The sequence below is a fragment of the Cervus canadensis genome, chromosome 9 (assembly GCF_019320065.1).
Source record: "Cervus canadensis isolate Bull #8, Minnesota chromosome 9, ASM1932006v1, whole genome shotgun sequence".
NCBI lineage: Eukaryota > Metazoa > Chordata > Mammalia > Artiodactyla > Cervidae > Cervus > Cervus canadensis.
In genome coordinates, this window is record NC_057394.1 from 38,301,415 (window position 1) to 38,315,207 (window position 13,793).

The following is a 13,793-nucleotide window of genomic DNA, read 5'->3' on the forward strand; positions in this document are numbered from 1 at the left end:
TAATGACTGCCTCTTCTCTATTATTTTTGCTCCAGGTTTATTGATTTATTGGTTTATTGCAATGGTAAGTTTTGAGAATAAATTTTGTTTATGTTCTCTGTTGTGCATTTGTTTTCTATTTAATTAATCACACTCATTATTTTTTTCCTATCCTTTAGGATAAACTTGCTTTTCTTTTTCTAACTTCTTTAGGTAAATGCTTAGATAATTGATTATAAACCATTTTTTCTTTATAATTATGTTTTAAGTACATAAGTTTTCTTCTGATCACAGCTTGTCTTTATCCCACAGGTTACCCATACCATATTTTTATTCTTATGTGACTCAAAATATTTTCTATTTTTTTGTTGTAAGTAATTTTTCAACCAATGGGATGACTTTAGGTATACTGCTTAATTTCTTAGTGTTTTACAATTTTCTAAGTATCTTTTGTAATTGATACCTAGCCTTATTCCACTATGGTCAGAGGAAATATGCTAAATAATTTTAACCTTTTGGAATTATTAAGACTACTTTACAGCTTACCCTATGTCAAATTTTGGAAAAACAGCTTCTCAAACAGAAATACATATAATTGTTCTCAATTTGTAACTACCCGAAAAATAGCCTTTAAAAACATAGAAATAAGGGACTAAAATGAGAAGTAGAAAGACCCATAAAAATCGTGTGAGATCTTAGCACACGTTTCTCAAAAGGTGACAAGTAAAGGAGACAAAAAAAAAAAGAAGAAGAAAGAAAAGGGGTATAGTCTATAGAAAACCAAGAAAAACAGTACAGTTAACAAACATACCTTAGTTGATCAACTTTGAAAAATGCACTTGATATATCCCCAGTTTTAACAGAACTTCCCAAGTACTCATGAACCTTTATTATCTTTAATAGCTTTTTCAGAGTGCATTTTTTACATACTAATGTCCACCATAGAGTAATACTTGTACTTATATCTAGACATAGTGAATATTTGGGGATATTTTTGCTCTATATGTCCATCTCCTTCTGTATATCCTGGATATGGATAGCCACATCCATTGAGCTTCCCCAGGGGCTCAGCTGGTAGAGAATCTGCCTGCAGTGCAAGAGAACTGGGTTCAGTTCCTGGGTTGGGAAGATCCCGTGCAGAAGGAATAGACTACCCACTCCAGTATTCTTGGGCTTCCCTGGTGGCTCAGCTGGGAAAGAGTCCCACTGCAATGAGGGAGACCTGGGTTCAATCCCTGGGTTGGAAAGATCCGCAGAAGGGAACAGCTACCCACTCCAGTATTCTTGCCTGGAGAATTCCATGCACTGTATAGTTCATGGGGTCACAAAGAGTTGGACACGACTGAGAGACTTTCATTTTCATCCATCTCCTTATGTGTGCTACATTTAAACCTCAATGAAGTACTATTGCTATTATTATTGATATATGGTCATTATTCAATTAGATTTACATGTATTTACCTTTTTCTTTTTCTCGATGCTCTTTTTTTGAGTATTTCCATGTTTTTATATGATTGTTTTCTGTGGGCCTGAGGAATTTTCTTTTGTATTTATTTTTGTATGGTTCTGCTGTCTAAAAATTCCCTGTTTTTATTGAAAATGCCTTTATTTTGCCTTGATTTTTGATAGAAAAATAGAGTTGCCAGTTGTTTTTTTTTTTTTCCATTCAGCAATTTAAAATAACTTTCATAGTTTTCTGACTTTCATCATTTTTGTTGAAAAGTAATTCTCTTGTCAAATATTGTCCTTCTTTCTTCAAGAATTTATAATTTGTGTGTGTGTGTGTGTGTGCGCGCACATGCATGCACATTAGATTCCAGTTTTGGAGTAAACTTTTCATCTCTTAAGTATGTTACTACTTTTTTTTTGAAAGTCTGTATTTGATAACTCCAAAAATTCTGAATCGCCAGTGCATTTTTATTGTGTATTTGTCTTCTTTTAGTTTTAAGAGGTGTGGAATACTCTCCTTCAATATTTTGTAGTATTTAAGGGACTATTAAACATGTGATTATGTCTCAAAAGAGAAGTAAAGTAGTTAGAATGATAGCATCTCTTGTTGTTTTCTTTCTTGGATCTTAGACCTTTAAATCTTAGTTACTTTAGCTGCTCAGTGTCTTAAAATTTCACTTTTTGAAGTGTAATGCATGTTCTTTTATTGTTCCTAGAAGTCTAGTTAGTCTTACACAAGCTGTTCTGCCTTTGCTGAAATGAAATTTAGCCCTTTTCCCACATTTTGTCTGTTATAAATTACCTTGGTTATTTTAGATTATTTTCTGTCTCATCACTTCATCACCATGAACCTCCTCATGAAAAAGTTTTGCATTTTAATACATAGTATGAAACAATGCTGAGAAATATATGCAATCCACTTTTGAGAGAATATGATCTATAGAGCTACTTCAGTATTACTTTTTTATCCTAATAAGATGCACAAAGTTATGTTTAAAATTCACCTGTCAAGTTGACCTCAACATTTGCTTTTATTTGTAGATTCTATTTTCCTATAATTATTTTTAATTATTTTATTTTTATAATGTGTTTTTCATCATATATTTTCTATGATGATTGTCCCTATACATATACTATACTTGGAAACTGAAGCTTTTAAAGCTGTTCATTCTTAATTATGTGCTTTCCTGGTAGCTCAATCAGTAAAGGATCTGCCTGCAATGCAGGAGACCCAAGGTTTGATCCCTGAGTTGGGAAGAACCCATGGTGAAGGAAATGGCAACCCACTCTAGTATTCTAGCCTGGGAAATCCCATGGATAAAGAAACTTGGAGGGCTACAGTCCATGGGGTTGCAAGAGAGTCAGACATGACAGTGACTAAACCACCACCATTTATATTGAATTGAAAACTATCGCTCTCTACCAGCCTATGCAGAGTTGTCAGCATTAAATCTTCATAATCCTTATTCTTATGGTCTTTCTTTATATAACCCTTTTATTGCACTTTTATCCCATCATTTCTCTGTGAACTTCTCATGTCAGGTATTCCAGAAAATTTAGCACAAGTTGAATGGTGAACTTTATGTTGATTAATCTTCCTGTTGAATAGAATTTTCAGTAAGTTCTGCCTTTCCACACTAATTTCTGAACTCCTTTTATCTTAAAATCCTTCTGGTTAGACTTATAGCCAGTAATGTGTTCCTTTACTCATAGTAAGTATATTCTGTGTCAGTAAGTGGTATAAATAAACCCTTTCCTTCGATCTTTTACAAATATACATCAAAATGTTATCCTTACTGTTCATTTGGGGAGTTTGTAGTATGGTATGGTTTATGTGTATTTGTCGGAAGATAAAATGTAAATCAATGATTTCCCTTCAGACCCCAGCGCCTTTTCATATGGTATTGCTTATGTTCTATATCATCTACTGACTAGGGAAAGTATCAAAAAATGTAACAGCTCATTAAAACTCAAATCTAGTAATTTAATCCAGCTAACCAGTAAAGCATAGCTATGAAAGAAATCAGTTCATAATTGAAATAAAGGGGAAATGGATAATGCCACCTACATGTAACTTTTTATGAATCAGAATGTCTGCCATATTCTTTATAAAATTAAGGAATAATGATTCAAGTTTGAATTACAGTTTAGAGTTACATTTGCAAGAAATTATCCAGCACCAAGTTATTCAAACCAAGAGAAGGATATTTTCAGTCCTTAATTATCTTACCCTTTAACTCTGTGATACATAGCACAACTTTAATGAAAAAAATATAGAAATGATTTTTTGGTATCATTTAATCCAGTTTCATAATATCATTTAAAAGTTCTGAAAACTTAACAGTTGAAAAACTCATTTACAATTAAAACCTGGACTAAACCAATGTGCGAATATTTATAGTTTTTATTTCTAACGCTCAGTGCAAATGCTCCTTTGCTTTACTGCAGAAATATTACTGTGAGAAGGCAGTTCCACTCCAAACCCTCTTGGCCATGTACTATTTGCCTTCCTAGAATCCTAAAAGTTTTGACATATGTATGTGGCCTCAAAAGTTTAAAACTTTTTAAGTCGTGCATTTCTAGTATATTCCAAGTGTTTTTGATAGTTAGATCTTAAATATGTCCAACCGTCTTCTGCAGAAAGATTATGAAGAAATTTTAACACTTGACCCTACAGTGTGCTAATATAGTATATTGAATAATCATGGCAGTGACATTTTATGGAAGCTTAACTGATAGAGACTATCAGGTATATAATAGTTATCTCTGATTTTAGCTCTAGAGTAAAATAGATCGAATAATAGCTATAACCAAAAAATATGAACACAACTTTAGTTGAGTACTTTGTGTCAGGCAGTGTACATTCAATAATGTCATCTTCCAAGTGCTCGGGGCTGGTGCACTGGGATGACCCAGAGGGATGGGATGGGGAGGGAGGCGGGAGAGGGGATGGGGATGGGGAACACATGTAAATCCATGGCTGATTCATGTCAATGTGTGGCAAAAACCACTACAATATTATAAAGTAATTAGCCTCCAAATAATACAAATAAATGAAAAAAAAAATAATGTCATCTTCAGAACTCCTTTTAAATGTAGGTAAAAATATAAATACCATTTGTTAGTGAGGAAATGAAGTTTAGAAGATAAGCAACTTGCTTGTAGTTACATACCTGGGGCAGAGCTGGGGTATGAACCTAAGTCTATTAATGTTCATAGTCCATGACCTTTATTCCCCTGCTATGGTGTTAAAATATATCCTTTTTATTTAATCATATAAGACATTTAATATGAAATGCAGTTTCACAAAAAACTCTTGATTGTTTTCATGTCAATTATCTTCGGGAAGAAAATGCTAATAGCAAATCAACTTCCTTTTGTCATCTCGCGTGTATCTGGGATCCTCCCTTCTGCTGTCAGTTGGCTTGTGCTCAAGAAATACAAATGAATTTTAATATGAGCTTGAGAAAGAGAATATAATTATGGCAGTAAATCTGCTGGAATCATATAATGAATTTAAAACCCAACATAAATGCGTTTTGGATTATCTGTCATTTGGGATTACTTAGATAGCGATCCCTTATAAGACTGTAGATAATTGAACATTGGTTATTTTACTGCAGCTGAAAGTACTGATGGTAAGGAGAAAATGAACTATGTAAATATGAGTTTGCTTATTTGTTTAATAATGAATTTGAGATTTCATCACAGGCATTATTTAAAGCCAAAACACAGAGTAACTTTATCTCAGGGGAATTAAAGTTCTATTATTTCAATCAAAAAGGTGATTAATGTGCCTGATTCTTTTCTTTTACTTATTTATTCAGTAATACATAATTGAATAATGTGCAGTTGTTGTTTTCTTAGAGCCATTATGAGGAAACTAATGAAGGAAAAATAATTCTATTAATAATAGATGTTTGTGAAGTCCATGAGAGCTTTTACTTAACCTTTTTGCTCCCTTCTTCTTTATGAAACACAGTCATCTTTGAATTGCATGAAGTAAAAGGAGAATGTCCTATGGCAGTGATTACAGTGACTTCAGTCTTTGCTGATCCCCTGGAGGCATGTGGTATAGACTCAGGTGTGGAGATCAGTGTTTTATTGCAGTTGGGGTTTGTTGTCAGACACCATGCAAAACTGTGTCTTGACATTGCCACTTACCATTGAAGTACCACTGGCACTTTTTTTAACCTCTTTGAGTGTCTATTTTATATCTGTAAATTGTAACTAATAATAGTTCCCTATATTGGGATGTGAGGATTAAATGTATATATCACAATGAATATTCACATGTCTGTAAGTATTGTTATCATTCAGTCGCTAAGTCATGTCCGACTCTTTGCGACCCCCCCCCTGTTTATACATGGTGCAGGTGATTCAAGTTTGAAGTCTAGACAGAGCTGGCAGTAGCCATCATTTTGTTGTTGTTGTTTAGTCTCTAAGTCAGCTCTGACTCTTGTGTGACCCCATGGATGACCCCTTGGCCCCTACCAAGCTCCTCTGTCCATGGGATTTCTTAGGTAAGAATACTGGAGTGGGTTGCCATTTTCTTCTCCAGAGGATCTTCCTGCCCCAGAAATCGAAACCTGCATCTCTTGCAGTGGCAGCTGGATTCTTTATTGCTGAGCTACCAGGACTTCCTAGCCATCTTTTGGGTGATACCAGAAGCCGCCCTGGAAAGACACATGCTTAATGAATGCAGCTTAAATCATCAACTGAACTTATTACTTAAACTCTTTGAGTCAACCCCAGCCCCACTTGACTTTTACAAAAAGCAAATATATCTGTATTCTTCCATTTATGCACCTAAGCACAAGTATGAGAGGTAAACAATAAGTACATGTAAAATCAAAGCCTATAAACACACATATACATATACACACATCCACATATGTAGATCATAAACTCCTCAAGTTAATTTTTGTGCATATTCTCATTGTATACATTACACACCCAGTGAGCGCATGTGCGCGGGCGCGCACGCACGCACACACGCACACACACACACACACACACACACACACACACACCCTCCTTTAATTTTTACATGTACTGTATGGTAAAAGTCAGAGGAGTGTACACATGCTAACTGGCATTCATATTAATACAGAAACCATACCCACTTGCCCACAGAGATGAACATACTAATATTTTAACTGTATAGATCGATTTACATGATTAATGCATATGGAGAAAGTTGAGGAGGGAAAAATGAGAGGAAAACAAAGGAACCAATTTTTTCTTAAATATGCAAAATAGGACAGTAGAGGGTAAATGATGGAAGAAGAGCAATGGTAGCTTAGTACGTCATTTCTCAACCTCAGCCATGTTCAACTTAAGTCTTTGTTGCAGAAACTGGCCTATTACCCTTGCCCCTCAGTTGTGATGATCAGAAATGTCTTCAGACACTCACTCGGTGCTCTGTACCCTATGGGAAAAACTGCCTACAGTGAACTACTTCTTTAGTTGTAAAAAAGAATGTCAGATACATCGGTGAAATTGTTTGGTAGTGAGAGAAATTAATAAAATGGCAATCAGTCAATTTTTTAAATGAAGGAATGGACAGTTGGAAACTTGAAACACCAATTTTTATATGTTATAATTAAGTTAATAAGTATATTTACTGTTTGTTAAGTTTCCAAGATGGGGTAATTTTATAGATTTATTCAAGTTTAAAGTTAGTGAGGGCTTTAGAGAGCAAATGGGACTTGTACTAGGGACGCTGATACATGCTGGGTGATGAAAGAACTGTATAAAAGTGGTGTTTTGAATGGGCTCAGTGCCTGGTTAGAGAACAGACAGAAACCTCAGAGTGCTTTGGAAGCACAGAAGAGTGATGTCTCATCAGGACCGGTGGAATCTGGTAAAGGTCAGGTGATAACAGATAAGTGTGCAAAGGCATAATTAGAGTCATTTTTTATTAGAAATTAAAGGAAGAGAGTAACCTGGTTACATAAAATAGAACTTTAACTGGAACTCAGACAAGTACTCTTTTTTACAAAACCACGTTCCCTCTCACTTAGTTTTCCCTTTACTGAATTTCAGCTGCTTTTATTGGGGAACATACATCTTTGGTCAAACATAAAGCGTTTTTTTTTTCTTTCATTTCTGAGTGTTTGGTTTACAAGAAAAGGAACAAAAGAAGTTACAATAGATGGTGAGCTGACTTTTTTCACTGGTATTTCTAATGTATTGGTTACAAATCTAATTAGATGTTTGTTTGTTTTTTTCATTTTATCCCCCCATCTTTCCTCATTTCTTTGAAACTTACATCACATACAGTGTGGCCAGAGCACCAAATACAGGATGGTGTTCCTAAGTTACAAATGATTTTTCCAGTTGTGATTATCAAGAATAGTGGAGGGGGTTGCCATTTCTTCTCCAGGGGATCTTCCTGACCCAGGAATTGAACCCCTGCCTCCTGCATTGTAGGCAGATTCTTTACTGTCTGAGCCTCCATGGAAGCCCAAAACTTAATATGGAAACAAATAGGAAATAAACATGAAATAGACATTGTAATAACTGCCTCATGCCGTTAAATTTGTTGTGTGTTGGATATATTGGGAAAGTGAGCTGGTGCCTACCATACAGCTTCTAGGCAGTGCTCATTTTTATATGTTTTTATATTTGCCAAATATTAATTTCACATGAACTGCAGGAAAAAAATTTCTCAAAGACGTAAGTCCTCACTGACTTTGCCTTCTCAAGGCTCCCTAGGACAGCATGGAAGGTAAATTCAGTCTTAGGAGTCACTCTCAGGTTTAGATCACAGATCCACATTGCATTGTTCTTTCAACTTCTGGGAGGATGTGTTTTTTAATAAAACTGGAGAAAAATTTTACCAGGTAGCATGTAGTAAATTTTAAGTATATTTAGTTTTTCTGCATTTAAAAAAAAGCAATCATTAATATTGCTTTTACAATTAATTAGTATTGAATTAACTATTTTATGATCTCAGGATCAAATAATACTTATTTGAATGTTTACTTGTCAATTTAAAGAGCACAATTTTGTTTTCTCAAATTCCTTTTTAATGCTTTCCATTCTTTATAGCACAAGGTCGAAACATTCCCCATTGTTTATACATTTCATGTTTTCCGAATGTAGTTCACAAAAAAGTGATAAGTCTCTCTTTAAATCTCTGGGTTGGGTAACAATTGCTTCTATAGTGGCAAAGGAGAAAATCCTTTTGTAGTATCCTCAGAATTTTGACAGTGCTGTACTGATTATGTAGTGGTGATCACTAAATATTGATTGAGTGAAAGCTTTTCATCAAAAACATACAAAACTTTGTAGTATCCAAACATTGATATATAATTGTTGACATTAGTTTCTCAAGGTTGAAAATGTTTTCCAGATAAACTATGATGTAGCAGCTTGGGATTTCCAGAATAATTCATAGTTTTAACCCACTTGGGTTACTGCAAATGCAGACTTTTATTAATAGTTACCAGTTATATTTAACTCTTTTCTTAGTTTTATTGCAGGTTATATAGGTGGCTATGGGGCTTCCCTGATAGCTCAGTTGGTGAAGAATCCTCCTGCAATACAGGAGACCCTGGTTTGATTCCTGGGTCGGGAAGATCCGCTGGAGAAGGGATAGGCTACCCACTCCAGTATTCTCGGGTTTCCCTGGTGACTCAGCTGGGCAAGAATCCACCTGCAATGCGGGAGACCTGGCTTTGATCCCTGGCTTGGGAAGATCCCCTGGAGAAGGGAAAGGCTACCCTACCCATTCTGGCCTAGAGAATTCCATGGACTGTATAGTCCGTGGGGTCACAAAGAGCTGGACATGACTGAGCGACTTTCACTTTCACTTTCATATAGGTTGATGGGCTTCCCTGGTGGCTCAGTGGTAAAGATTCCACCTGCCAACACAGGAGATTTGGGTTTGTTTCCTGGGATGAGAAGATTCCCTGGAGAAGGAAATGGCAACCGACTCCAGTATTCTTGCCTGGAGCATCCCATGGACAGAGGGAGGCTGTAGACTACAGTCCATGGAGTTGCAGAGTTGGGTGCACCTCAGCGTGGTTGATTCACACTCTTGTGTTGGTTTCAGGTGTATAGCATAGTGGTTCAGTTATAAGCATGTTCATTCCTTCTCAGATTCTTTCCCCATATAGATTATTCCGCAGTATTGAGTAGAGTTCCTTGTGCTATGCAGTAGATCCTTGCGGGTAATCCATTTATATATATACTGTATGTACGTTAATCCCAAGCTCCATATTTATCCCTCCTTCCACATTTCCCCTTTGGTAACCATAAGTTTATTTTTTTTTGAAATCTGTGAGCCTGTCTCTGTTTTGTAAATAAGTTCATTTATATCAGTCTTTAAAATGTTATTACTTGTTTTAAGGTATTTAACGACTCTTGAGACTTCACTCACTAGCATTCCTGAAAGTGTGTATCTGACACTTACACTGTTGTCCTGCAACAGAATAGAATGTCCCTTTACTACGTCCTTGTCAGCATTACTAGTATCATTTAAAAAAAATCTGTGTTTCTTTTAATGCTCTGTCCCAGCCAGGAGGAGTGCCGAGCTTAGATTTCCCGTCTCTGTCAATCACACCTGGTTAGCAGGAGTCTCCTCCGCTGGCAACTTCTCTTTTTTTCAGTCAGATCAGTCTTCCTCTGTTCTGTCTTCCTGTTCTGCCTTCATCTTCCCTGAAGCTCTAGTCTGCCCCTTCTCCTCTTTTGCTCAGATGCTCATTTGATGGATGAAATCAACAGGGGCTTGACGTGTATAGTTAATTCTCCACGTAGACATATTAATTATGTACGCCTCTGTGTGCCTCGTGGCAGTCACAGCTTAATGAGGGACCGCTTCAGAAAACCTTTGGACAGTCTCACCCTTTCATAGCCTTAGAAAGACCTGCGTGCATCTATATTCCATTTACCAGGAAGCCAAAATATGAAGCTAGAAAAGTTAGTTTGCATGAGTGCATTTTGCTGATTTGTAGGGGGAGCACTTAAACACTATTGCTTTTCTGCTTCTGCCACTTTCCTGTTGTTGCTCCCTCTGACCTCAGGGGTGGGTGGAAAAAAATGGATTTCTCTCAGCTTTGCCATTAGTCTTCTTTGGCTTGTCTGTGGCTCTCTTTAAAGGCATTTTCTGTAAGCAGGGAAGCATGTCTGGCTTCTCTTAACTACTTGCTTGCTTTAAATAGCCAAAAAATAAAACCTACATTTTGCAAATATAGCACCCTTTACATAAAAAGTGTGTTACTGCTCTTTAGGTTTGTAATGTGTTATGGTTTGCAGTTGTATCATTGGGTGTCTCTGCTTCTCTGAGGTCATTTACCAGTCTGAAATTTGATGTTTTCCAGTACTTTGAAATAGCCTTACAGAAATAACTCTTGTGGTGAATGTTTTGTGAAATCAAAAGCAAGGTCCATCTGGTAGCAGACAAGATTAATCTGTTTGAGAATGGTAAACATTTTGCATATTTTAAAATATGTAACTAGCACAGAACATTTGCCTCAGGCACTTGAATAAGTCTGTGGTTTAGGGTGAAGATTCAAATGAACTTTTTATTCCTAAAAGTCTATAAGATATGCTTTCTTGTCTTGTATGGTAAAACTTCAGTGTCTTAAATCAGTCACTGAATAATAATACTCTTTTAAAAACAAAAGAACAAAAAAAAAAACCGTGATATAGTAAAGATAAGCCTATAAGAGTTAACCCTTTTTTAAAACATTGCAAGTATTATAGTAATTTTGGTTTATTAATTTTACAAAGAATTGTAAATAAAATAATAGATAAAATTGAATCTTACATTGAATTCAAATTAATTTTAAATAAGTAGTGGGCTTTACTTTTTTGGTAGAGATTCATTACTTTCAGAATAATTTGGCAGAGTGTACTTAAGAATTCCATATACTCACCCCACTCTTTCACAGTTTCCTTTATATAGAGGCTTGCATTAGCGTAATGTATTTGTTGGATGTAATGATTTAATGAACCTGTATTGATTCATTATTAGGTATAGTCCATGGTTTACATTAAGGTTAATTCTTTGTGTTGTACACTTCTGTGGGTTTTGATAAATGCATAGTGACATGTAACCACCATTGCAGTAACATACAGAAGAGTTTCATTGCCCTAAAAATTCCCTGTGGTTCTCCTTTTCATCCCTTCCATCCTGTCCCCCAAGCCCCTGGCAACCACTGATCTTTTTACTGTCTCTGTAGTTTTGTCTTTTCCAAAATGTCATAGAGTTGGACTCATATAATTTATTTTAACATGTATTTGCATGGTTTTCTGAAGTTCAGTTTAACAGTAATTGCAGGAAAATAGGAGCAAAACTAACTTCTTACACTGCCTTTTTGGACACTTCTTATGGTGGCACTATTTCTTTACCTCATTTGACCAGTTAAATGGGATTTAAGTGGGATTTAATATATTGAGCATAAATATTTTCATCCAACAAATGTGTTTGAGTGTTCACTGTTTATGTGGTCGTACAAAGTAGGATTAATTTACATGTTGCACATCATGTTCATATCCAAACATGTTTGTCAGTCTTTTCATTGCCTAGGAACATATGCTATTAATTTTTTTAAAAAATGCACAGATAGAATAGAATTGCTTCTGTCATCTACCACCCTTTAGGAGAAGCCTCCTGAACTCAGGTTTGATCCCAGCTTTACAACACATAAGTCCTAAACTAGAATTTCAGATGTGCAGTCAACTGTTAACATAAATTCTGGTTGCTTTGGGTAAATGATAAGATTCAGGAAGGTTCTGGGAAATAAATAACTCATGGAAAAATATAATAACTAGGAAATAAGGAAACTTTAGGGTAAATTTAAATGTGTGTATTGAATCTTTTAAAAAGGGCCAGCATATTTGCAATTTGAATAGGAAAGCATAAAAACATAAATGTAAAATCACAGAGAGTCCATTATGTTATGCATATGTTCTGAATTTTCTTAGGGAATCAATCATTTCTTAAATTGACACTTGAGAGATTGAGATAAAGTAGTTGAATTAAATATTCATTGAAATATCTTCCCCTTTATCTCAGTCAATACTTTGGAAACCAACTTCCAGATTGTAAATGTAAAAGATTTCTACTTGTTTCCTTTTATTCTCTTGTCCATGCTATTTGAAAAAAATATAATTTGTCTTTCCTTTTTTGAGTATATACTCTGCTTTAATTTCTTTCTTGGTCAGTTTTCTAAAGTCACACTTTCATAGCAGTTGTGTTTAAGAGTTTGCCCTTGAACATGTAGAGTAAAGAAGAAAAATCACTGGGCTTGAAAGCAGTGTGAATGATGATTGTTAGGGCATATGCAAGACAAATCTTGAAAAACAGGCTTTCCTTTTTAGTAAAATAACACAGTAGAGAGGAAAGTGAAGTTCATGCTTTTTCACAAATTGATGTTTGGTGCCTTTCACACTGAGGGCAAAGATGGCCAGAGTTGAGCATGTTGCTTGCTTTAAGCATGGTGCTCATATTTTTAACATTTCATATACTAATAAGGAAAACTAAAATGTATACCTGTTGTGCATTTCATGTAAAAAGAGGAATTCAGCACTTTAATTAAAGTGTATTTGCATTTAAGATAGTGCAGTATAACTTAAAAACTCAATAAAATAGTATATGGAGTCATAGTTTATTCCCTTTTTATGTGAAATGCATAGGAAGCTTCTTTTTTTTTAATTAATTTATTTTTTATTGAAGGATAATTGCTTTACAGAATTTTGCTGTTTTCTGTCAAGCCTCACCATTAATCAGCCATAGGTATACATACACCCCCTGCCTTTTGAACCTCCCTCCCATCTCCCTCCCCACCCCACCCCTTTAGGCTGATGCAGAGCCCCTGTTTGAGTTTCCTGATCCTTACAGCAAAAGCACCTCCCGTGAAAAGTGCATATTCAACTACTCACCAAGTCAGACAGTGAACCGTACATAAACTGATTGTCTACTGCGACACAAGAAACAGTTGTTTCTCAGCAGTTTCATCTCATGATGAGACTGTTAAACAATGGCTGACATCCCTAAACAGTTATTTTAATCTATTTATGTATTATTGTCATAATGGATTCAAACTGATTTATGGATTGATAGAGGATATTTATATTGTGCAACTGAGAGATAAAGCCAGTCAATTAAAATGTATTCCATCAACTGTTACATGATCATCCTACAGGCCTAATGAAGCTAAAAAAGAAAAAAAAAATTAAACAGTGTCAAATGACTGTCTTCTGTATGTTGATGAATGTGTATTTAAAATCTTATGTGGAATGTAAAAGTGCTTACAATATCTTGACACGTTCAGCTACTTTTATAATATACATTAGGTTGTTTAGCGAACAGAGCATCCCTACAGTGGCTGCATTATGTAGCCCTGCATTAG

At 35.4% G+C, this 13,793-nt stretch overlaps 1 protein-coding gene across 7 annotated transcripts in view; it reads left to right on the plus strand.

Annotated features, from left to right (window-relative positions):
- Positions 1-13,793, plus strand: part of KLF12 (Kruppel like factor 12) — a 521,123-nt gene that overhangs the window by 346,260 nt on the left and 161,070 nt on the right. The window contains exon 4 of one of the 7 annotated variants that reach the window (XM_043477488.1): positions 36-64. The exons of the other annotated variants lie outside the window; for them this stretch is intronic. Within the exon in view, the coding sequence (XP_043333423.1) occupies positions 62-64 (3 nt within the window). The 5' untranslated portion in view covers positions 36-61. The remainder of the gene's footprint in view (positions 1-35; positions 65-13,793) is intronic. 7 annotated transcript variants of the gene reach the window in all.